Raw genomic sequence first — 25,953 nt, 5'->3', positions numbered from 1 at the left:
CTACATAAAGTGAGGTTTGAAAAAATGTGGACTTGGTTTCTTTGCACTCAAAATGTCCCTGTCTTTCAGATCTCTAGAATGGCTGCAATTCCTCTGGAGATAAGGAAGCTGAGGGCAGTGAGCGCAGCTCTACGGGAGGGGAGGCTGAGCCTGGGCTGCCCTACCTTGCCGGCCGGGTCCTTGCCTCCGCTACTGGTGGAGCTGAGGGACCGTGTGCGCTGCTCCTTCTGCTCCTCCACCTCAGACTTGAGGTGCTCGATGTGGACCAGGTAGGCCTGCTCCTGGGCTTCTCGTGTGCTCAGCTTCAGCTCCAGGGCCTTCTTCTCCTTCTCCAGGAGGTAGAGCTGGGCCTTCAGCTCGGCCATCTCCTCCTGCGGGGCACAGAGTGTATGAGGGGCTGGTGGGGTGAGAGCAGGGCCCCTGACCGCCCCGCGAGGCCCCGCGGGAGGTGTCACTTGGCAGCTGTTGTGGGGGGCCAAGCCCTGGGGGAGACTGCACGGCTGTCTCCACACGCCCGCACCACGCCACGGGCTTGCCACTGTGCACCAGAACCAAGATCAACAGGTAGAAGGGACAGGCCTGCAGGCTTTGGCTCACACTAAAGAGCATCTTTCGAACAACCAGTGGTCATACTCACCTTGCTGGAGGCCAGTTTTCTGGCAGGCAGAGGCTAACCCGCATCAAAGAGGTTGAAGCATCTGACTAGGTCCCTTCTAAATTCCGTTTCCTTTCCCATTTTCCATGACACCAATCCATGAATATCATCACCCTCATGGCAGCTGGGTCCTGCAGCCACGCTGGGCAGCTCGGAAGCACCCACGCAGTGACACTGGCCCCAGGTCCTATCAGCTTCAGGGCCCAAATAAAATCCATGGAAACAGAGCCCTCCTCAGGTGACTATTCATCAGGTCACTTCTTGAAGTATCTTGGAGAAGTCAAAGGAGAGTTTGCTGTGAAGAGTAAGAAGTGACCCCAAAATGGGACAGTGCTCTCCTGGACAGTGAGAAGCACTCGCATTTACTGAGCATGTAACCCTGCTTTAAATGGTTATACTAAGCAGCTCATTAAGTCCTCTCACCCTGAGCTAGGTACTATGAATATCTCCATTCATGGATGGGACACTGAGGTGAGCAGAGTCCACAATCTCTTCTCAGCCCACATACTGCGTAAATTATGGAGCCCGAGTTTGAACCCACGACGTCCAGCTCAGAGGCCAGGTAAGCACCAAGCTACAGTCCCCTTTCGAGGTGAGCCCATACATGACCCTTGTCCTTTGCCTCTGCTGGAGGGCGAGTCCACCACCCCATGAACACCTCGTCAGTCTCCCCAGGTCTTTCTGTGATCCTACTTAAAAGGATTCTTCATATGCTGAGTCACTTCATACACTGAATCCCTCGGGAGGGATTCACCAAGTCACTCAGTGACTGCGGTCACCCCTGAAGTGACCCTCCTCTGAGCTAACAAGCCCCAGGCCTGCTGTGCTGTCTTGGGTAAGCCAGACCCGGGAGGGGATGGTCTCAGCTCCAGTGTGGGGAAACACCTGGAGGGCACCCAGCACGGCTAGTTATACTCAGGGACAGTATTAGCCATGGAGAAGGCAATGTGCCGAGCAAGTGCTCAAAAGAAGACGCAAACCTTTCCTGACGATGACATAAAACCAGGATGAAAGGTGTTTCCACACACTGAACCGTCTCATCTTTTGCCACTAGAAACAGGATTCTTAAGGTGCTGGCAATGCTGTTTCCTGAGCTAATGTGGACAGTTACGCCCAGAACAACACACAGACACAAGCTTGAGAGAAGGAGAGATGAATGCATGGGTGCCAGAGATGAAGCGGGCGTTCTGCCCAAGAGGAAAGATGAGGCAGTCACAGTGCCGGTCCCTGAGGCCTCGGGTGGGGAGGGGGCCCAGGACCTGGGCTTTCAGCACCTGCACAAGGGCGGGGCGGGCAGCTGGGCCGGGGAGCCCGACGGGAGCACTAGCTCGCAGAGGAGACTAGAAGGCTGCCTCCTGGAGGGGCGGCCAGGCCACGTGTGTCCTCACTCAGGTTTCGGGTGGGAAAAGCAAAGAAAAGCCTCCTTTGAGGAATCAGATGACAAACCTGAAGGATGCATAAATGAACAACAGGAACTCTCAGCCAAGAATATAACAAAGACCAGTCCTAAACCTCTGAAACCTGCAGGTCCGAGCAGGTCTAAGGCCACAAGTATCTACAGGGATATCTCTACCCAGGACGACCCAGGACCACCCAGAAGACAAGAACTCCACCGAGGGCGAACTGGCGCCTGGGGTGTGATGGGGAAGGTGGCTGTTGGTGCCCCACACAGCACCAAACGGACAAGCGGGTCAGGAAACCAGGGCTCCTGGCGAAATGCTGCCCTGGCCTCTCCCTGTTCTCCCCGCCGCACCTCAACATCAGCATCTACCCGGGAAGCACCTGCAAGTGTTCTGGAGACCGATCGGAGGCTGTTTCACCCCGCAGAGGCCTCTTCTGGCTTCTCCTGGAGACAAGGTGCTCCATTCTGGCCTGGGACCCCCCTGAGGCTTCTCCAGTGCTCAGGGCACCTCTCTAGGAGCACTTCCAGCTCAAGGGACCCCGGACATACTGAAACCACTCCTGTCTACACACGAGGTTCTGGCTGTCCTCCTGTGGAGAGGCAACTGAACACGGATGGCTGACCAGCTTTTGAGGGGCCTTTTTATGTTTCCTCCTGATGACAGTGGAGTGCAGGGGATGAGGGTTTGAGAAAAGGCCTCCCCGCCCCCCCGCCACGGATACCTTCATGGCCATGAGCTCCTGCATCAGCACCGCGTTTTCCAGGTCTAGTCGCTGGCTGTCTCCCCGGGGCTTGACGTCGTAGCTGAGAGGGTCGATGTGGATGCTCTCCAGCTCCAGCATGGTCAGCTTGACCGCTGCCCTGTCGTTCCTGAGCTGCTGGATGTAGTCCTTCAGCCTTTGCTCGTCTTCTTTAGTGAACTCCGTGTCACAGCTGCTGGCTGTGGAGCTGGTCGTGCTGTGAAGATAAAACAAACCACCTCACTGCATTTCCAGTAACTGCTAACAGCTCTTTTCCTCCTCATTCTTCTCCATACCTGCTTCTCCCAGTAGCACCTAGCTGGTATGCCAAAACATCAACAACAAAAAGCATTCTTCCTAGCACTGGACATCAATACCACCTTTTGGGAAAGAAACGATGTGAAGAATATCGGAAATGTCTACACCCTTTAAGACAATATGAGGACTCTAGAAATGAATTCTAAGGAAATAATTCCACAGAAGCAAAAAGATACACACATACAAAGATGTTTCGTGGAACATAAGGTTTAGTGAATTATAGTATATATTAAAAAGAAGAAAATTACGTAGACATTATGGAAATAATTATGACAATGGTGGAGAGAGTTTGAGGAAATAGGATGAAAAATATGTCATAAAAATAGTTGTACACACTGCTATATTAAAAATGGATAACCAACAAGGACCTCCTGTATAGCATAGGGAACTCTGCTTAATGCTGTGTGGCAGCCTGGATGGGACGGGAGTTTGGGGGAGAATAGATACACATATATGTATGACTGAGTCCTTTCGCTGTTCACCTGAAACTATCATAATATTAATCAGCTATACCCCAATAAAAAATAAAAAGTTTAAATTAAAAATGAAACAAAATAGGTGTGCTTATGGACAAGACTTAACAAAAGGGATACGGTAAAGGAACAGAGCAAGGTGAAGAACAAAGTATCTGTAGTATGACCTGCAGACTGTGTGTGTGTGCGCGCACACGCACTGTGCATACACACACCCCAGGCCGCTGACGGTGCCCCAGGGGGCGGGAGCTGGAAAGAAGGGCAGTGGGGGCACCTTCTGTGGGTAGTATTGCCACAGCTCGGAAAGCAGGGCGCCCCCAGGCCTCCCCGGCCGTTCCTCCCCCATCATGGATGAATGTAAATCCTTCACAGGGACACAGGCTGGTTGGAGGGGCCCTTAGCCACCCACACTGTGGGAATGCTAAGCAGGGTCTGGCAGTCCTAAGGAGCACCTAGGCCTGAACCCCAGGAATGTGACAGGCCATGCATGTTTCTGTGGGTTCCAGAGTCCCATGGCAGGGTGAGCAGCACAGGAAAACTGCAGCCTAGCTCTCAAGACCTACAGGGGTTTCTCTGGATGCCCCTGCACTTGACATAGCCCGCGTGGAACTGGCTTTGGAAAGATGGCAGATAAACAAGTAAGGGGCCTATTTAGCTGTCATCAAACAGGCCAGCCTGGCATCATCATCTCTGCCGTTACAGACCTAGAAGTGGAGGTTTTGGGACATTTCGTGGCTGGAACCCAGTGCAGCTAGGCCTAGGCTTACGTCGCCTCTTCCCAAGATTTCCATTGTGAGGTGCTGAGCCAGGAGCAGGGACTGGTATCCGCACGCTGTTCCACTGCCCCGAGCCCAGGTCTGCCCTCCTCACCTCACAGCAACAGGGGTAACAGGCCCCCAACCAGAAGATGAAATCTCCTCATAACCTCGATGTGACAAGAACGTCCCATTCTTGTCTGTGACACATTATCAAGAAGTTGAGACTTCCAGGGACGGAAGGGTGGAAGGGATGGTAGTCCACACTGAGGGAGAGGACTCCCTAGGGCTCTGGTAGTCTTCAAGTCAGAGAACTCCGGCCAGCATAAAAGCTCCCGATTACCACAGACTCTCTGGGGCCCTCTACCACCCCTGACTCCATCAGGACGGAGTGAGATCAGTCTGACCAACACACAACACCTCGTTAGAGGTGCTGATGGTTACTTACACATGTCCATTGGAGGTGGGGGGGAGAGCTGGTCAGAGAGTGTGGGGCAGAATGCCAGGTCTCATAGGGCCTCATAGGGTTGTGTTTTCTCTCCAGAATTAGATTTAGAAGCCCCTGGAAGGTCTGTACTAGAGCAGTGACAGGATTCACCTTACATTTTAAGAGGCTCCCTCTGTCTGCTATACTGAGGAGGGATGCAGGGAGGCAAGGTCAGAGACAGGGAACCCTTTTCGGGGCTATTTTAACAAGCTCTGGAGAGAAGGTGGAAGCTGAGAAGACAGGAAGAAGCTTAAAAATTATTCATCGATCAATGCTGTGTTCTCAAGCTGTATTTTAAAAAGGATGAGACGGGACAAGCAGCAACGCCCTCCAGTTGGAACGCTTCAGGTGCGACGTCACAAACAAAGCAGCGCAAGGGAAGCATGAAAGAGCAACCGGTACTGCCAGCAGAGGGCGCGGGGAGCCGGCGGGGCGTCTGTGGATGGCAGCTGTCCAAGAGTGACTGGTCCTGAGGAGACAGGGTCCCCGCCTCAGCACCTCAGCCTTCTTCAGTAAAGCTCCGCGACAGGCATGCCTCACACAGAACCACCCAGGAAGACTCAGAGCTCGCCTGCGTGTATTGTCAACAGTGTGGAGGGATAGATGCCTACGGCCTAAGGTTCCACACGTGAGCAAAATTAGAGTGGACTGAAGTGGTGGCAGTGTTCACGGCGCATTCCACGTGACCGATGGAGGAGATGCCCTCCCAGACATGGCACGTTTAGACAGCACGGGGCTGGGAAATAGCAACACTTTTTTTCCAGTGAGTGGGGAGAAGGCTTCAGGTAGGAAAATCCTCTCCCATGAAGCTGAGACTCACCACCAGAAGTTCACTTTACAGCTTCTTTTAATGAAAAGTCACTTTGGAAAATTTTAAATATACAGAAAACCCACAATAAACTAACACCTGGGTGGCCTTTTTTCATGTCTTCTTTGAAATGCTTTTTTAGAAATGCAACACACCTGGGCTTCCCTGGTGCAGCAGACGGGACTCTTCCTGCCAGTGCAGGGGACACAGGTTCCACTCCTGGTCTGGGAGGACTGCACATGCCGCAGAGCAACTAAGCCCCCTGCCGCAACGCCGGGGCCCACGGGCTGCAACTGCTGAAGCCCACGAACCTAGAGCCTGTGCTCCGTAACAAGAGACGCCACCACATGGAGAAGCCCGTGTGCTGCAACTGGAGAGCAGTCCCCTCTCTCCACAACTAGAGAATGCCCACTCACAGCAGTGAAGAACCAGTGCAACCTAGCATAATAAATACATAATTAAACAAAAGACATAGAACATCCTGGAGGTACCCTCTGATTCCTGTCACTTAAAAAAGATATTTCCTACAAATTGAAGGTAACGTATACCGGTCAGCATGGCCATCGTCAAAAAGTTTACAAATAGTAAATGCTGGTGAGTGTGTGGAGAACTCCCCTACCTAAGTGGTGGGACTCTAAGTTGGTGCAGCCACAGTGGAAAACAGTATGGGGATGCCTCAGAAACCTAAAAGTAGAATTACCATATGATTCAGCAATCCTATTCTTGGGCATATATCTGGACAAAACTATAATTTACAAAGATACACGCACCCCTATGTTCATAGCAGTACTGTTTACAATAGCCAAGAGATGGAAGCAACAGACGAATGGATAAAGAAGATATGGTGTGTGTGTATAAAATGGAATATTAGCCATCAAAAAGTACAAAATAATGCCATTTGCAGCAATGTGGATGCAACTAGAGATTATCATACTAAGTGAAGCAAATCAGAAAGACAAATACCATATCACTTATATGTGGCATCTGACGTGGGACACCAATGAACCCACCTATGAGACAGACAGGTTTCCATGGGGTCGCAGACTCAGACACAACTGAGTGACTGAATTGAACTGATGAAACGGAAACAGGGACATAGAGAATGGACTGGTGGTTGCCAAGGAGGAGGGGTGGGAGAGGGAAGCACTGAGAGTTTGGTGTATACAGAATGGATAAACTGTATGGTCTATATATATATTATACATAATACATACAGATATATAAAACTGGTGTATGTAGGATGGATAAACAACAAGGTGCTACTATATAGCCCAGGGGACTATATTCAATATCCTGTGATAAACAGTAGTGGAAAACAATGGATATGTATGTATAACTGAGTCACTCTGCTGTACAGCAGTAATTAACACAGCATGATAAATCAAATATACCTCAGTAAAAATTAAAAAAACTACTTCAATACTCAAAGGACAGTAGAACCTAGAGTTAGTTCTCCAAATATTCTGCAGGCCCTGAAAGGTTAATATGTTGGCATATTTTCTGTTTAGCAGGACTGGTGCTCCCCAGTGAGAAACAGAAAAGAAGGGCAAAAGGTCTCCCCCCGAGTCTCTACCCCTGTGGAAAGGTCAGGGCTGTAATGCTTTTCCAGGGGAGAGTTTAATTCCAGATAAGCGCCCAGCCCGGCAGCCCCTCCGGGCGGCTTCCCTCTCCTTCCAGGGCACCCCAGCGGGCAACGGCTCAGGCGAGGCTCATTACAGTTCTGCTCTGTGCTCTCACGGTCCTACCCGGAATATGGCTCTGACAGCGCTGGGTGGAGGGGAGGCCACGGCTCTTTCTCAGCCTCCTTTAGACAAAGGCACCGTCTCCAGAGAGCCGGCTGCCGCTGCCTGGCGGGGGGCAAGTCAGCCATTAACCCTCGGGCTGGGCGTGCAGGAGGACCGCAGGATGAGCACAGCTGTCAAGGGGGGATACGTCACTGTCCGAGGGAGCTGCGCTCCTCCTCTCCAGGGTGAGACAGATGGTGGGAGAGGGGCAGATGAAGGAAAGCCCGGTGTTTTGCTCTGGTTTCTCGAGGAGCCAGGCCAGGTTGCGTGGGTTTCTCCTTTCCCTGATGCTCTGCTTGAGCTCCCCTCGGCTGGCTCGGTTCCGAGTCCATTAGTGGCCTGCGGGACGTCCGCTCGCTGCACACATGGGGGCCTCCAGCGAGGGGAGCGCTTGCTGGCCGGCCCGGGGCCCCACGCCCTGCCTGCCTGATCGCGGTGGGACTGGATGCAACAGTGGAGTTCAGATGGCCTCTCTTCTGTCCCTCTCCACTGTGTCTGCTGCTTGTCCTCAAGACAACTTCCCCTCTTGCTTTATAGGGAAAAAAATCCCATCTTTTTTTTTCAGCTTCCTCATCTTGTCTTGGCAGAAAAGAACATTTCTTTTGCCTTGAAAACCAGAGATGGATTCTTTCTAAAGTTTTTCTCAATGTCTTACATGGCTCCCAGTTACAATCTCACTTACACCAAGTGCCACTGGGGGGCCTTCTAGTTGCTGAGCATTTAAAACCCACCTGGCGGGGGTCAGGCCAGGTGACATTGGGCCCCACTTCTCTGAGCAGAAACTTGAGCCTGTCAACTGCCTGAACCTTTCAGTGTTGTGCTGGGTATGCACCCATGCCCCACCCCCTTTCTGACAATTCTATGTCACAAAGGAGTAAAAATACTCAACACAGCCCAAACTTCCTAGGTCCGGATGCTCTCACATGATTATAAGAATTCTCTAGGAGAAGTGGTTCAGGCAGGAAAAATTTTCCAAAAAAAAAAAAAAAAAAAAAAAAAATACAGCTGATGCTCAGACACCAAGTTTAAACTGTGTGGATCACTTATACCTGGATTTTTAAAAAATAAATATAGTTCTATAGGACTTTCCTGGCACAGTGGATAAGAATCTGCCTGCAAATGTAGGAGTCACAGGTTTGATCCCTGGTCCGGGAAAATCTCTCATGCCATGAAGCAACTAATTCTGCATGCCCCAAGTACAGAGCCTATGCTCCAGAGCTTGTGAGATGCAAATACTGAAGCCCATACACATAGAGCCTGTGCTCTACAAGAGAAGCCACTGCAATGAGAAGCCCGCGCAAGGCAATGAAAAGTAGCTCCCAATTGCTGCAACTAGAGAAAGCCCGAGCAAACAAAAAAGACTCAGCGCAGCCGGGAATTAAAAAAAAAAAAAAAAAAAAAAATATATATATATATATATATATAGTATTACATTTATGATGGGGGTTGGGGGAATCCGTGGTGAGTCCTGGAACGGATCCTTTGAGATTATACGGGTACATAAAACCTGCCAGCAGATAACTACAGTCCTCAAACACTTTCTGCTTTCAGAAACTTAGCTGACAGTGGAAGGCAAAATGAGAGACACAGTTAGAAGACAGATTATATTTCTGCAGCTATTTATAAGGTGCTGTTATGATAGTGTTGGAAACCAGGCATCTCTAAAACAAATATTAACGTGCTCCTGATTTGGTTGCTGATAACATACCGAGATAAACACCACATAGATCTGATACTTCCACTGCTGCTAATAATTTCTCTGACATTAAAAAAATTAAACACTTTACAGTCAGCACTCCCTATCTATGAATTCTGCATCTGCGGATTTAGCCAACCTCAAGTGGAAAATTTTTGAGAATAAAAGAAAAAAAGAAAAAGAAAAAAAAAGAAAAAAATCCAGGAAGTTCCAAAGAGCAAAACTTCAATTTGCCACGTGCTGGCAACTATTTACATAGCATTTACATTTTATTTACAATTATTTACATAGCTTTTACATTATATTTGGTATTATATAAGTAACTTAGACATGATTTAAAATATATGAGAGGATGTATGTAGGTTCTAATGCAAATATTACAATGTTTTACACAAGGGACTTGAGCATCTTTGAACTTTGGTATCCACAGAGGTCCAGAACCAATCCATCGAGGATATTGAGGGATGACTGTAAATGATTTCCAACGTCACTAATAATTAAGAGGTACAAAGTAAAACATTAAGGGTATTTTTTTTTTGCTTAGAGATTGACCAAATTTTAAAAATGTATATTATCCAGTTTCAGCAAAGGAGGCAGAGGTGCTCACACAGTTGCTGGATCATGTATGGGGAGGCGGGTGGCACTAGTTGACATTTGAAATAATAGTCATTTTTGAGCCAGCACCTTCTACTTCTCAGACTTGATCCCATAGAAACTGCATCAGGGGCACAGACACAAGGACAGGGTGGAGACTGCAGCAGTATTATAATAGTGAAAGTGAAAGTGAAGCCGCTCAGTCGTGTCTGAGTCTTTGCGACCCCATGGGCTGTAGCCTACCAGGCTCCTCTGTCCATGGGATTTTCCAGGCAATAGTCCTGGAGTGGATTGCCATTTCCTTCTCCAGGGGATCTTCCCAACCCAGGTATCGAACCCGGGTCTCCCACATTGTAGACAGACGCTTTACCGTCTGAGCCACCAGGGAAGTCCACAAGTAAGAACATCCAACAAGTGAAAGTCATTCAGTCATGTCTGTCTCTTTGCAACCCCATTCTGCAGCCTGCCAGGCTCCTCTGTCCATGGAATTCTCCAGGCCAGAACACTGGAGTGGGTAGCCTATACCTTCTCCTGGGGATCTTCCCAACCCAGGGATCAAACCCAGGTCTCCTGCATTGCAGGTGGACTGTTTACCATCTGAGCCACCAGGGAAGCCCAAGAATACTGGAGTGACTAGCCTATCCCTTCTCCAGCGGATCTTCCCGACCCAGGAATTGAACCGGGGTCTCCTGCATTGCAGGCGGATTCTTTATCAGCTGAGCCACCAGGGAAGCTACTACTGAGAAGAATGACACACACAGAGATGCCTAAACATATAACAACACTAAGGGGAAAGGGCAGGGAAAAGGCAAGATTCAAGAAAGTCCGGTTAACAGGATCCTTTTTGGGGTAAAATGAGATGGAGTCACATTTTTAAAGATGCCATGTGTCGGTCTGTTGACGACACAACCCTGCCCCTTCTCCTGGGACCCTCCCCTTCTCTCTGCCCCCGAGGCTCCTGCGGAAACCGCCATGACCACAGATAACTGGGGAGGTACTTGAGCCCAGCTGGGCAAGATGTTCCTTCCTAGGATTTTCTTACTTGACAAGAGTGAAACCAGTCATCCCAGTGTACTGATGGAGGTGGCGTGCAGGTTTTCTGTCGTCTGGGGAGTGGCCTGCAGCAGGGAGGTGTGGGGGCCACAGGGCCCAGGTGAGGTCTGGTTCTCCTGCTCATCAGAGCCCTCTGCCCTCAGCCTGGGTCCACGGCTCCTGTGTGGGAGACCCGATATCCACCCCCAGATTTGAGTATGCGCCTGCCACTGGAAACCGAGGGGCTAGCAGGTAATTAAAAAATGGGCGGCTGAATCTGTGAAGACACTCTCCAGACTGTGCGCCATATTGTTTTCAGTGAGGGTCCTCACATGGGGAGTTTTATGTAATGTTTGGATTTCAATTGTTAAGCTTACTTTGAATACAATGAGCACATCATTTTTGGGAATCAGCAAGTCTTAAGAAAAGGGAAAGCATTTCAACTCTCTCTCTAGTTCCCACAGAAGCTAAATGATAAGTGACAGGACATTTCTGCAGGAGGCCTGCACACCACGCTATCATGTGGAGGACTGCGTCTGAGCTGGACTTTAGAACTGATGAGCACTCCTAAGCCTAAGTCCCAAAGACTCCAGATAGACTCTCCTGGTACTTGGGTGGGGAAAGCACCTCTTTTTTTCGGAGGGAAGTAGATGTGCCTACTCTGACAGTCAGACTGAGTCTCTCATTCCTGGAAGGTAGCTGATTTGCAGGGGGTGCATAGGCTTATCCTAACTGGACGGCTGCTTCAAGTCCATTCACCCTTTCAGTGGACACAATTCCACTCTGCTCAGTCTTTCTTTCTGTTCCAGGGAAACTTCATCTTAGATCTTGGAAGGTGAGGGCTGGGCACCTCTGCTGCTCCACTACTCTCCATTTGAACCGAGGGAGCAGGCCTCAGTGTGAGTGGTCAGCCAGGTGGAACCCCAGTTCCCTGGGTGTTTCCCGAGCTAAATGCAAGGCTGCAATCACAGCCTCACAGGATCGGCACCTGCTGGCAGGACAGAAGGGACCCCAGCCTCCAAAAGGGCAGACTTGCTGTGGCTGACGCCGTCTTGGCCCCTTGTCCTATTGTAGATTTAAATCAATGATCGTGCTTCTAACCAATGAGCTGAAAGTGTAATGCTTGACAAAAAGAGCGGGCCTGACTAAGAATACCCATTCTCATTTCTTAGCAGTTTAGTCCACTTGCCTCACTGCTGTGATACACTGATAAAGCTTTCCAGGCAACCCACATTACCTAGTTACTCTGTTAAGACAATTGTATTTTCTAATGAGGCTGCAGCCGTAGTTTTGCAAGGAAAAAAAAAAATAGTGTTTCAAAACTGCGAGAGCAGCATCTCTGGGCTCCTGACTACAGAGTCAGCTGCTGGGCTGGTTACCATGTGCATTCTCCTCCCTGGGAACCGCCCCACTGCTGCTCGGTTCCAAAACCACGACCTTTCAGCTATCAGGAGCTGCTGTGTACTACCAGTCTGAAGCCTGGCACTCAGCATTCCTTTCCTGAGACCTGGGGGAGCAATGGCTGGCACTCTGATTAGAAGTCTCTCTGCCAGCTGGCTACAGCGGGAGGGGAGGGCACTGGTGGAACCACATACAGCTCCACCTCGGAGGCCTCCGGTCTGTCTTTCGTCCATAATCTTGACAAGCTGGGAAGGCTGGGTGGAACGCCAAGATTTACAAACAAAATCACTTATAATTATGAAAGCGTCTGGTGGTTTGGGACTTTTCTTTTTTGGGGGTACTTTTTTTCCTGAGCCACACTGAACATAATCAGCAGGCTGCTTGTGTCAGGTTCCAGGAATGTGTGCTGCCACATGAATGCCTGGCGTGTGGTTCCTTTGTACCCTCTGAGCAGCTCTGATTGGGGTGGGAATGTGAAAGGGAATTTTTAAGGAGAATTGAGTGAAATCTGACCTCTGTAAGTCCTCTGTACTTTGATGGGAAGATCTGTTTAAGACTGAATTTAATTCATAGGGGAAATCTTTAACGAGGTCATCTTTGCAAATAGAAACTATGTTCTGAGTAATCTCAATCTACAGAAATACATCACCTCAAATTAACCTTCTTAGGTCAGGAAGCAACAGTTAGAACTGGACATGGAACAACAGACTGGTTCCAAAGAGGAAAAGGAGTATGTCAAGGCTGTATATTGTCACTCTGCTTATTTAACTTCTACGCAGAGTACATCATGAGAAATGCTGGCTGGAAGAAGCACAGCTGGAATCAAGAACGCTGGGAGAAATATAAACTCAGATATGCAGATGACACCACCCTTATGGCAGAAAGTGAAGAGGAACTCAAAAGCCTCTTGATGAAAGTGAAAGAGGAGAGTGAAAAAGTTGGCTTAAAGCACAACATTCAGAAAACGAAGATCATGGCATCTGGTCCCATCACTTCATGGCAAATAGATGGGGAAACAGTGCAAACAGCATCAGACTTTATTTTTTGGGGCTCCAAAATCACTGCAGATGGTGATTGCAGTCATGAAATTAAAAGACGCTTACTCCTTGGAAAGTTATGACCAACCTAGATAGCATATTCAAAAGCAGAGACATTACTTTGCCAACAAAGATCCGTCTAGTCAAGGCTGTGGTTTTTCCAGTGGTCATGTATGGATGTGAGAGTTGGACTGTGAAGAAAGCTGAGCGCCGAAGAATCGATGCTTTCGAACTGTGGCGTTGGAAAAGACTCCTGAGAGTCCCTTGGACTGCAAGGAGATCCAACCGGTCCATTCTAAAGGAGATCAGTCCTGGGTGTTCTTTGGAAAGAATGATGCTGAATCCTGCCCCCCACTCCCACCCCACCCCCTTTAGGGAAGTAGTGAGACCACAGAAGGCCAGGCGGTCAGCCGGCCACTCGTCTTAACCCCGACCTCGGCTCCTGCAGCCATTCCGCGTGGGTCATAAACCCAGCTGAACTTCATTTTGAGAGCTTGTTTTTTAAGAGTTTAATTAGAATGATCTGTGGTAATGTACTTGGGGCTGCAGCCTCAGAAGCTGGTTACATCTGTGCAGTAAACGGTGTTATTCACTCCTTAAAAAAAAAAAAAAAAAAGAATGATGCTAAAGCTGAAACTCCAGTACTTTGGCCACCTCATGTGAAGAGTTGACTCATTGGAAAAGACTCTGATGCTGGGGGGGATTGGGGGCAGGAGGAGAAGGGGACGACAGAGGATGAGATGGCTGGATGGCATCACCAACTTGATGGACATGAGTTTGAGTGAACTCCGGGAGTTGGTGATGGACAGGGAGGCCTGGCGTGCTGCAATTCATGGGGTCGCAAAGAGTCGGACACGACTGAGTGATTGAACTCAACTGAAGAAGACTGTCTCAAAATCAAGGCTCATTCATACATTAAAATATTTCTAATCAATATTCACCCTTACAGTTTCCACTGAAGGGCTGGAGAGAAAATGTTCCCACTCCTGCCTGGCTCTACACTTGAATCTGACTTAGATTAAAGTATTATTTTTATTTATATATTTTGCAGGTAATAATTATTTTGTGGGTGGGGAGGTGTGAGCTAAAAACCTGTAAGAAACCCCTTATAAGCTATTGAAACAGCACACTATTCCTGTCAACCCAACTCTTGTGCTCACTAATTCAACAGGACAGAATTTACTTTCAACGTGAGAACTGCATTTCTATTCTAAATGAATGTGGAAATTACAGATTATCCACATCTGGAAAAGTCATTAAGAAGAGCATCTGCTTTATGAGTTTAAACAAAACAATCTGGTTTTGTCCATCAGCAGATGAATGGATAAGAAAGCTGTGGTACATATACACAATGGAGTATTACTCAGCCATTAAAAAGAATACATTTGAATCAGTTCTAATGAGGTGGATGAAACTGGAGTCTATTATACAGAGTGAAGTAAGCCAGAAAGAAAAACACCAATACAGTATACTAATGCATATATATGGAATTTAGAAAGATGGTAACGATAACCCTGTATATGAGACAGCAAAAGAGACACAGATGCATAGAACAGTCTTTTGGACTCTGTGGGAGAGGGAGAGGGTGGGATGATTTGGGAGAATGGCATTGAAACATGTATAATATCATACAAGAAACGAATTGCCAGTCCAGGTTCCATGCAGGATACAGAAGGCTCAAGGCTCAAGACCCAGAGAGATGGTATGGGGAGGGAGGAGGGAGGAGGGGTCAGGATGGGGAACATGTGTACACCCATGGCAGATTCATGCTGATGTATGGCAAAACCAATACAATATTGTAAAGTAATTAGCCTCCAATTAAAATAAATAAATTTAAATTAAAAAAAAAAGAAAATAAATAAATGATCATCTGTGCTTTGCTTCCTTGAATAAGACAACTGTTGCTGGAGTCAAAAGGAAATAACTCCCTTGTGTCTGTGGGCACCTGGCCAAGTGTGTTTCTGGGAATGTGACCTTTCCTGAGGCACCAGGTCCAGAACAGGTAAGTCGGCACTTGGGCAGATGGCCGGGGTCCTGCCAGCAGGAGAGACAGCTGGGATCATTATGTTCCCTTCAGGTACCGAACAAAACATCAGTATTTCTCTTTTTGCCCTTGAGATTGAATACACCCTTACGTGGTTTTGGTTGCTTGACCTGTAAGCAAACAGCATTTTTAAGTCATAAGCTCCAACCTGGCCTAGTGAAAAGAATACACTTGGTGCCACAGCCTGGGCTTGGGTCTGAACACCCCTCTGAGCTGTCAGTTATGTGACTTCATGTCGGCAGGTCACTCACACATCTCTGAGCCGAGGCTCTCTCACCTGTAAAAATGGGGTCATTACTCTTCCTATCTTTTGTGATGTGGTTATTACATGAGAATCTCTAACAAAGTACTTTCTAGACAGAACTGGAACATAAAGGGAAGGCATTCTATTTGCAGCAACATAGATGGTCCTAGGGATTATCACACTAAGTGAAGTAAGACAGAGAAAGACAAATATATGCTATCACTTATATGCAGAGTCTAAAATATGATACAAATGAACTTATTTATGAAACAGAAATAGACTCACAGACATAGAAAGCAAACTTATGCCTACCAAAGGGGGAAGGAGGTGGGAGAGATAAATTAGGAGTTTGGGGTTAGCAGATACAAATCACTGTATATCAAATAAACAAATAATAAGGTCCTACTGTATAGCACAGAGAACTATATTCAATGTTATGTATTAAACTAAAATGGAAAAGAATATGAAGAAATATATATATATACACACATATATATGAATCACTAGCTGTATACCAGAAACTAACACAATATTGTAAATCAATTAAAAAAAAAAAGAAAGAAAAAGGGAAGGCATTCATGTTTTTAGGGATTTTGGTGACAAGACATGAGAAGATCATTGGAAAACGTTTCATTATGACTCTCCACCCACACACAGTGGAATCCAACCTCTTCAGCAAATTATGCTTAGCAAGGTGTTCACTGTTTTCCTCCCCATCTTGTTCAAGCACCTGCTTCAGTTTTCTAGATTCACAGATACTGAACTTGAACCCCAGTTCATGCTAAGCACCTGCTAAACACATGCTATGAATATGGCCTCACTCTACAGGGCAAAAGGTGGGAGAAGGGAAGCCTGTTGCCTGAGAAGGGTTTACGAAGGACACAGGCACAGGAGGAAGGGAGAGAACGCAGCCTGGAACTAGGAGGCGGTCTGGGGCTTGGATGCCTCGGGACCATTTGCAGCACATGGGCCTTCAGCACTCCAGATGCTTCTTGAAAATCACGGACTGTTAGGAAATGGAGGGCAGAACAAAGTGGGAAAGGGCACAGGACAGAAAGCAACATGGTTCTGCCCCTTCCCTCTGGGCGGCAACATGAGAAGGCACTTTCCAGCTCTCCCGCTCAGATCCCAGCTCTCGGGAGGGTGCAGCCTGCCACCCCCGAGCCTCGCAGTTCTCGAGCTTGGCCAGTGGAGCCGGTGGACGCCCGCCTGGCGCGGCAGGAGCGCGGACTACCTGGTATGGCTGTTGGAGGACAGGCTCTCCCAGGGCTGCCCGCTGCAGCCGGCCACCGCGAAGGCGCCCCCGCAGCTGCCGTCCAGCTTCATGAGCAAGGCCTTGGCGGCGTTCTCAGCTGTCTTCCGGCAGTCATGGGCTCGCTTGAGCATCTGAGTAATGTTTTCATCCCCTGACTGGTCTCCTGCAAGAAACCAAGGGGTTAATTAATCAGCAACGGTCTAGATAAACAAGGCTGGGTGATGGGGCAGGCACTCAGGATGGAGGTGGCTTGGTGGAGACAGGGGCGGTGTGTGCATCCTGGGGCCGGCCCTTCACCCAGAAGCCACGATGAGGAAGGCTTTCTCTTCCCCCACAGACAAAGGGCTGGCCCGTGTGAGCTTCCAGCTCTGTGTCCAGCGGCAACCTGCTCTGATTTCCTAACTCCTGAGGCTCCTGGCTGCTCCCGGCACGCAACCCCAAGACTCCTGTGCGGCCCGTCTCCCTCAGCTGCTCAGCGCTTCCTTCGAGACCAAGGGGAAATGAGGCCCAACCTCGCCATGGTTCCACACGTCTGCAGCTTCGCTTAGAACTTCATGTAGGCACGAGACACAGAACTAATGGTTAAAACGAAAACCTTGGGATTGGCTCTGATGTCCTGCGTGGATGCTCTCCTTGACCTTTCTCCCTGAGTGCAGTCATGTCCAGGGGCAAGCTCCATGCCCCTCACAGCCAGCTAACGTTTGCAGCAAGACTCAGGATGGTGGCCACCAGCACGCAGCCGGACTGGGGATCCCCTGCCCAAGGCGGCCATGTTCTAGCTGCGTTTTCAAAAACTCTGCAGGCCAAATAAGTCATTGGTTTGTTACCTCTACAGCCCAGACCCTCAATCTTCCAATATTTATAAATGAAATCTAATGCCAAAGTCTAAGATACAAAAATGGTAAATATGAAACTGGCTTAAGTGGGCAGGGGGTATGGGGAGGGGGATACACTCAGCTTTCCCACCCTCCAAGCCCAACACTGAGGCCCAAAGAAACTCCTCCAGATTCCCAGGCACAGTTTGAAAACCACCGTCTAAATCATCCAGGATGAATGGCTGTGCAGTCAAGAAGAAACAAAGGAGAAATCCCCATAACTGACACTGTGGGTGAATGTTACAACTCATTCTTGCTGTGCGACTCCATGGCACGTTAGGGCAGGATGACATATCACTGCAACTGTGGGCAGAATGGAAGAGTCAGGTTTAATAGGGAGCTGCTAAAAAGTAAGCTTAAAAAGCTGCTAAATAAGATACTTTACAGACATCCACAGCTGACTGCTCTCTGAATTCTGAAGAGGCATATTAACTGACTGCTCCATTTTATAAGTAGACCCATGAGCCAACCAGGATTATGTGAATACAAGACGTTTTATTATTGATTTTAAATATTTAAAATGCAGATTTAAGTCCTTTTAGCTCCTATCCAAGTCACTGTGCTGAGTAGGGACAAGCTTCATATGAGGTGCGTTTTGAGGATAGCACAGACTAAGACAGTCCTCTGAGAAAAAGTAGAAATAAAATGATTGATTTTTGGCCTTTAATTATTTTCCTTAATACATTTATTAAAAAAAAAAAGAACTTGACAGCAAGCCAAGATCATTTTAGGACTCTGCTTAATAGGAAGAATAAAGTTTTATGGTTTGGTTTAAAAGACCCTGAAAAATGAGCTTCCTAATGGAAAAGCTGGCAGAGTTTCTACTGTTGGGCTGGGAGAGTAATACTATTTAAAAAACAACAACAAAAAAACAAGAAAACCCAGAGAGAGAGGTGGAGGATGGTCACACATACAAATGGAGGCCTGCTTCCTCACTGGGTGACTTGAATATGAAGCAGGAAATTAATACCCAGGATACTTCCTGTATTTCAGAGTCCTGTCCATGTCAAAACTGAGGAAAGGAGGGAAGGAGGAAAAACAGGCGAGTGTTTGTTTAGTGCAAAAGCTAGAGCCTGGGTTCCTTGTGGCTCAGAATGGTCAAGAATCCACCTGCCAACGGAGGAGACACAGCTTCAATCCCTGGTCTGGGAAGATCCCACATGCCACGTGGTAACTAAACCCATGCACCACAACTACTGAGCCTGCGCTCTGGGCCCCAGGAGCTGCAACTGCTGAAGCCTGCGCGCCTAGAGAGTGTGCTCCGCAAGAAGAGAAACCACCACAAAGAGAAGCTGACTCACCGCAATGAACAGTACCCCTGTTCTCCACAACTAGAGAGAGCCCAAGTGCAGCAACGAAGCCCAGCACAGCCAATAAATGGATAAATAAAAAAAAAAAAGACCTTTGAAATTCAGATCAGTTCAGTTCAGTTCAGTTGCTCAGTCATGTTCAACTCTTTGCGATCCTATGGACCACAGCATGCCAGGCCTCCCTGTCCATCACCAACTCCCAGAGTTTACTCAAACTCATGCCCATTGAGTCAGTGATGCCATCCAACCATCTCATCCTGTGTCGTCCCTTTCTCCTGCCTTCAATATTTGCCAGCATCAGGGCCTTTTCAAATGAGTCAGCTCTTTGCATCAGGTAGCCAAAGTATTGGAGTTTCAGCTTCAGCATCAGTCCTTCCAATGAACACCCAGGACTGATCTCCTTTAGGATGGACTGGATGGATCTCCTTGCAGTCCAAGGGACTCTCAAGTCTTCTTCAATACCACAGTTCAAAAGCATCAATTCTTTGGTGCTCGGCGTTCTTTATAGTCCAACTCTCATGTCCATACATGACTACTAGAAAAACCATAGCCTTGACTAGAAGGAACTTGATGGCAAAGTGATGTCTCTGCTTTTTAAGATGCTGTCTAGGTTGGGCATAACTTTTCTTCCAAGGAGTAAGCGTCTGTTAATTCCATGGCTGCAATCACCATCTGCAATGATTTTGGAGCCCCCCCAAAATAAAGTCAGCCACTGTTTCCACTGGGACCGGATGCCATGATCTTCATTTTCTGAATGTTGAGCTTTAAGCCAACTTTTTCACTCTCCTCTTTCACCTTCATCAAGAGGCTCTTTAGCTCTTCTTCACTTTCTGCCATAAGGGTGGTGTTATCTGCATATCTCAGGTTATTGATCTTTCTCCTGGCAATCTTGATTCCAGCTTGTGCTTCATCCAGTGTTTGTCATGATGTACTCTGCATATAAGTTAAATAAGCAGGGTGACAATATACAGCCTTGATATACTCCTTTTCCTATTTGGAATCAGTCTGTTGTTTCATGTCCAGTTTTAACTGTTGCTTCCTGACCTGCATACAGATTTCTCAAGAGGCAAGTCAGGTGGTCTGGTTCCCATCTCTTGAAGAATTTTCCACAGTTTATTGTGGTCCACAGTCAAAGGCTTTGGCATAGTCAATAAAGCAGTAGTAGATGTTTTTCTGGAACTCTCTTGCTTTTTCCATGATCCAGTGGATGTTGGCAATTTGATCTCTGGTTCCTCTGCCTTTCCTAAAACCAGCTGGAACATCTAGAAGTTCACGATTCATGTATTGCTGAAGCCTGGCTTGGAGAATTTTGAGCATTTCTTTACTAGTGTGTGAGATGAATGCAGTTGTGTGGTAGTTTGAGCATTCTTTGGCATTGCCTTTCTTAGGGATTGGAATGAAAACTGACCTTTTCAGTCCTGTGGCCACTGCTGAGTTTTCCAAATTTGCTGGCATATTGAGTGCAGCACTTTCACAGCATCATCTTATAGGGTTTGAAATAGCTCAACTGGGATTCCGTCAGGTCTTATTAAAAAAAAAAAAAAAAGAAAAGCTAAAGCCTGGGCAGGGAGGGAGGAGCTGGCAAGGAGGACGGGAGATGCACTCAGGAGGTACCCTGATGCGAGCTTCTTTGCAAGGTGTGTCCTGGAAGGACAGCCTTAATACGGGCTCACAGCCTAGGAGGAAAAGGATGACGGGTGGCCTGCTCGCCAGCCTGCGCAGAGTTCTCACCTTTGACTCTCGAGTCATCTCGTCAGTTTTTTGTTCACTTGCCGTGGTTTCTCGGGAGAAGTTGCTGTGGTCAAGTGTAGGCTGGGGGAGCCAGGAGGCCCCAGGACCGGGGGCCTCAGTCGCTGAACCTCTGTTTCCTTCCAAACACTGTTTCCCCTGTCATCGTCCCCATGTTATGTCAAGGCCCACAGTCATAGTCAAGGGTGAAGTTTTGGCAAATGATGGTAACTAGGATGCCCTGCGTGTGTCTTTTTCAGTTCATAGCCCTTCTAGTTACTCAGCACTGGGGCACAGTGGTGGGGGGCGGTGTGGGTCTGGAGGGACAAATGATGCCAACCCTGGGGGATGCATGACCCCTGCAGTGGAGGACAGGCAGGGAGGGGAGGTGGGCAGCAGGCCCCCGGGGCTGGCATTGGTGAAGCTGAAGATAACAAGGTGTGAAATGTTCCTCTGCATTCCTATGTCACCTGGAGAGCAGGTAGGGGGAACCCATGTTCCTTTGAATTCAAAGGAACAAATCTGGAGAAAATGCACTGCCAGATGAGGCAAAGGCCTTGTGGGCAGCACAGGGACCCTCAGGCACCAGCATTGCAGGGAGGCTGTGGGAGAGCTGGTTTCTTTCAGGGCAAATCTGGGCCTCTTGCCCCATCTGGTCCTAGAGTCGGCCTGGGAGAGTATGTTTTCCAAGACGGCCTGTTTGTTTTAACTTGTCTGTAATGCTGTTTCCACTTCAGTTCCTGCTGCATTCAACATAAACAATTTACTCACTCAGTCATGAGGAAAAAATGAAAAACACACTTGACAAGTGAATTTCATGTTGTTGGGAGGCGTGCCAATGCCAACAGCCGAGACGGGGGGCAGGAGACCAGAAGAGGTGGGGGGATGAGGAGCAGGGGCTGCAGGGACCCGGCCACACTTACCAGGGGACGACCCCACACCGGCCGCCCGGAACTGCCCCAGGATGAGGCTCTGCTCGCTCTCGGCCAGAGCCAGGAGGAGTTCATAGGCTTCGATGCACTGCTCGCTGAAAGAGAAGCACACAGCATCATCAGCTAGGGCAGAGAATGGCGAGTCCCCTGCGGTGCACTGCGAGCCCTGCCTCTCAGCCTCCCTGCCCAGGTCGGCAAGGACACGCCCATAGGCACTCATGGACAGAGTCAGGGGCTCGCTCTGCTTTGTGGCCCCCTCCCTGCCCTGCTTTAAAACAAAACAAAACAAAACTTTAGACTATGATCTAGAAAAATACAAGGGAAGCAATGAAGAAGAGAGAGGCAAGTCTGCTGCTCCTTTGATGATCAGCTCGAAGGGAAAGGTGATGCGCTCACAGCGACCAGCCTCTGGGTGCGCCCTGCCCACCTGGATCGCCACACCTCCTGTAATCCCTTTCCGCCTGGTTCCAGCTGGTTTGTGTGACTAAGAGAGTAAGGCAAAAGTGATGGGTTATCACATCCAAGGTTGGTTATTAAAGAACGTGATGATTTCCATCTTGGTCTCTCTCTTTCCTCCCTTCCCTTTTCCTCTTGGACCATCCTTTTCAGAGGAGGCCAGCTGCCACGTCTTGAAAACCGTTGAGCAGCCCTATGGAGCAGCCCGTGTGGTTAGGAACTAAGGCGCCAGCCAATCGCCAGTGAAGGACTAAGGATTCTACCCGAAGCCTTTCGAAGCAGATCTGCCAGCCCCAGTTAAGCTGACGCAGCACTGGCTGAGAGCTTGACCAAAAACTCAAGAGACCCTGAGCCAGAACCACCTAGACAAATCACTCCCAGATTCCTGACCCCAGAAGCTTTGACATAATAAACAGTTATACGATAATAGGGAATTCATATAGCAGCCCAGAAAGGGGATTCTTTTAACCGAGACCTGCCTATTCAATAGAATGGCCACTAGCCACATGTGGATATTTAAATGAAAAAGAACTTAAGGTAAGTAAATGAACATTCAGTCTCTCTGCAGCAGTGGGCATATTTCATATGTTTAACAGCCATGTGTGGCTAGCAGTTGCCGCACTGGATAACACAGAGAACAGCTCCATTGTCATAGAAAGTTCTGCCAGAGGCTTGTAAAGCTGCGTCATGAAACACTCACAAAATCTCTGACAAGAGCTGGAGTGTGGAGCTCTCTCTACGGGTACACCGGACAGAGGATCAAACAGTGACCTCTGGAAAGCCACTGCTGCCCATGGCCCCATAGGGACCCATGTCTGCATTGGATGGAGTGTGTGTATCATGCTTGAGTCATCCTGGCCAAATGCCTGCAGTAGTGAAAATCACCCCCAAGCAAAGAATTGATGAGCTTCTCCAAGCTGAGCAGGGGCAATGTGGCTTTACTCAACACTTAGTCAACAGACTTTTTTTTTTTATTGTCTTTACTTTCAAGTTCCTTTACTAAGAGACAGGAAAGAGAGTCCAATGACTGCCTCTGGGTGCTGGCAGCTCCCCTTCTCAAGGGCAGTTGGTCTTTCAAGTTAGCGTTGCTTCTTCTGTACAGATGAAAGGGAGACTGAGGGTGCAGGAGAGTCTGTTTCAAGAGTAGTCACAGACGATCATCTGTTTGCTTTGGTGTGTCTATAAACTAACAGGATTGCTCTCTAGCTTTGGTCTCCTCTATTTTGGTTTGATATATATATGTATTTTTTTTTTTTTGAAGCAGTGTTTCTTAAAACAATACTGAATTCTCTGAGAGGATGCCAAGAGTAAGATACAGTCACTGCTCTGGGACTTTGGTAAATATGCCTAAGTGGTGGCACTAATATAATAAGTCTATGAAAACAATAATAAAGCTGAGTTTTGTAGCTATTAAACAAGTAGTAATTTAAAAATAGATAAATTCCAAATCTGATGAAGCTGAAAAAAAAAATGGTACCACTTGCTCATCAATGAATGAATCACATTCATTTAAACTGGTTTTTTTTAATGGGAAAAAAACTGGCAGCATGCCTGAAGAGACATGAAAATATTCATATCCTTTGATCTATAATTCCTGCCCCAGGGATTTTATCTCAAGGAAAATACAAGAATGAGAGTTTTTGTAATAATTTATTCACCATAGAATTATTTTCAATATCAAGAGTCTGCAAGAGTCTAAATATCTTTTAGAGAAATGAGTAATAATACCATATAAACTTGATGGAAGGGATACAGTCAGTCAAAATAAATGGAGACTTTTAAGCAATAATATTACAGTTTAACAAACTGAAGGAAGAGAATGCATTAGATTTACCACAATGCAGAATATAATATGAATATAAATAAAGTCTGGGAAAAAAAGACTGGAAGAACAAGAAGTGAACTTGTAACACAAAAATTGATATTTTGAGTGATGTTGTTGTTTAGTCACTAAGTCGTGTCTGATTCTGTAGCCCACCAGGCTCCTTTGTGCATGGGACTTCCCAGGAAGAATACTGGAGTGGGTTGCCATTTCCTCCTCCAAGGGATCTTTCCAACCCAGGGATTGAACCCCCATCTCCTGCATTGGCAGGCGGATTCTTTACCACTGCCAAAGGGAAGACTTTGAGTGATATTACTTACATGAAATAATATTTCAGTTGAACATTGCTAACAGAAACATACCTGTTTTACTAATACCACACTCATTATCCTTATTTTCTTAATTGCTACCAGGGTGCTAACTGATTTTTAATACTTATCACACCCTAGCATTTGCTGGTCCAGTCCTCTAGTTACATTTTCTAAAACTCGGTTTTCTACTTTCATGCAGAAGCTTGCTATGGATGCCTTTCTCAATGAAAGTGGCCCCTCGCCTGCCCGCCTGCCCAACTTCCTACCTGTACTGCAGGGCCAGCCTCAACGCGGTGGCATTGGATTCGTACTTCCCCACCAGCATGCTCATCCTCTCAGCATTGCTCTTGCATTCTTCCAGGGTTATAGTCAGAAGGTCATTTTGGGATTTGAGGTGTTCGATACGGCTACAAAGGAAGGAAAATCACGTTCACAATTTTACACTAGGATTACAATTCCAAGATTTTAGTCATCCACTCTAAATTCTGGCCAAAATGCACGTTAGGATATGAGCTCATTAGATGTTTTAGCAAATGCGACTGATGAGAAGTAATAAAGCAAGCAACTCAAAGCTGAAGAATCATTAAATTCTGTGTGAATTAGAAATAAAAATTGCTCCCTGGTTATTTCCCAACCAGTCATGGATGAGCCATTTGCCAGGTAAAGTGCTAGGCTTGGGAGATACACCATGGTAAGGAGCCCTAACCTTCATGAGAGCTAAGACTCAGATGCTCCAATGAACCACCCTCCACCCTCCACAGGGACAAATGAAAAGCAACCCTTACAATAAGAGCTACTATTTGTTAAGCCCTTGCTCAGTAACTCTCCCAATAGCCCTTTGAATTAAGTAGTATTATCTCCATTTCTCAGAGGAGGCACAGAAACATTAATCCTTGGGCTCTGAACCAGGCAGTTTGACTCCAGATCCTTGATTCAGAATGCTCACTACAGAGCAGGAGCAAAGGATGAACCAATGAGTGAAAGGGACTGCACTTAAGGGGCACCTGAGTGGCAACTGCGGAGTGTATCCAAAGCTCTTTCCAGCTTGGACAGTCCCCTAACTGCCTACTACTGGCAGGATAATCAGTGGATAAGAATAAGTTTTATAAAAATCAGAACTGTAAATTCAAGGCAGAAGAGTTTATGGCAAAGTCAGAAAGCAGATTAGGAAAGCCGAAGCCTTCAGCCTCTGTTTTCTGTCCCAGGACGCTGATGCTCTGGATGCAATGATTCATTCCCCACAGGATGTGCCCATCTGCAGTACTCAGATCACCAAATCTTAAAGAGACATAAGGTTTCACACACACAAAATGTTAAGAGCTTGGAAGCCATCTGCTTTGAGGATCAATCTTAGGACCACGCATCTTAGCACATATAACTAAGACCGTTGCGTGGCTTTGGCAACAAGGTCGATTCAATGTAAGGTGTTACAGGATAGTTTTCTGTCTTTGTTCACATGACGGCCTCTTCAGAGACTTCCCACCCTCTCATTTACTTCTTGACTTGCTCCAGTTACATTCAGTCCCAATTAGATGAAACCAGACCTCCATGTGGTCAATTCAATCTCAGACAGCACCCCTGTATCAGTGGCTCCTACCTTTTAAAACATTCTCCTTCATTTGGGTCATGACAGGTGTCTACTGGTTTTCTCCCTGCCGAAAGGTCATTATTTCTCCTGTCTCCTCTGCTGGCTCCCTCTTCTCTATATAATCTGTGACAGTTGACATTCCCTTTGGACTCAGTCCTAGGTCCGCTCCTCTATCAACACTCCCCTGAAGGTGATTTTATCCAGTC

General features: G+C 47.5%; 1 protein-coding gene across 5 annotated transcripts in view; it reads right to left on the bottom strand.

The window, feature by feature from the left end:
• Window positions 1-25,953, bottom strand: part of MCC (MCC regulator of WNT signaling pathway) — a 303,878-nt gene that overhangs the window by 23,519 nt on the left and 254,406 nt on the right. For all 5 annotated transcript variants that reach the window (XR_008698690.1, XM_055536480.1, XM_055536482.1 and 2 more), the window contains 5 exons: window positions 24,426-24,566; window positions 21,562-21,665; window positions 16,705-16,888; window positions 2,780-3,014; window positions 165-371 (listed from right to left, as the gene is read on the bottom strand). Coding sequence is in view for 4 of the 5 variants with exons in the window: in XM_055536480.1 (XP_055392455.1) it covers window positions 165-371; window positions 2,780-3,014; window positions 16,705-16,888; window positions 21,562-21,665; window positions 24,426-24,566 (871 nt within the window). In the remaining variant the exon portion in view is untranslated. The remainder of the gene's footprint in view (window positions 1-164; window positions 372-2,779; window positions 3,015-16,704; window positions 16,889-21,561; window positions 21,666-24,425; window positions 24,567-25,953) is intronic.

Source organism: Bubalus kerabau, chromosome 10 (genome assembly GCF_029407905.1).
Source record: "Bubalus kerabau isolate K-KA32 ecotype Philippines breed swamp buffalo chromosome 10, PCC_UOA_SB_1v2, whole genome shotgun sequence".
Taxonomy (NCBI): Eukaryota; Metazoa; Chordata; class Mammalia; order Artiodactyla; family Bovidae; genus Bubalus; species Bubalus kerabau.
The sequence above is the reverse complement of the archived record's forward strand: the minus strand, read 5'-3'. Positions and strand labels throughout refer to the sequence as shown.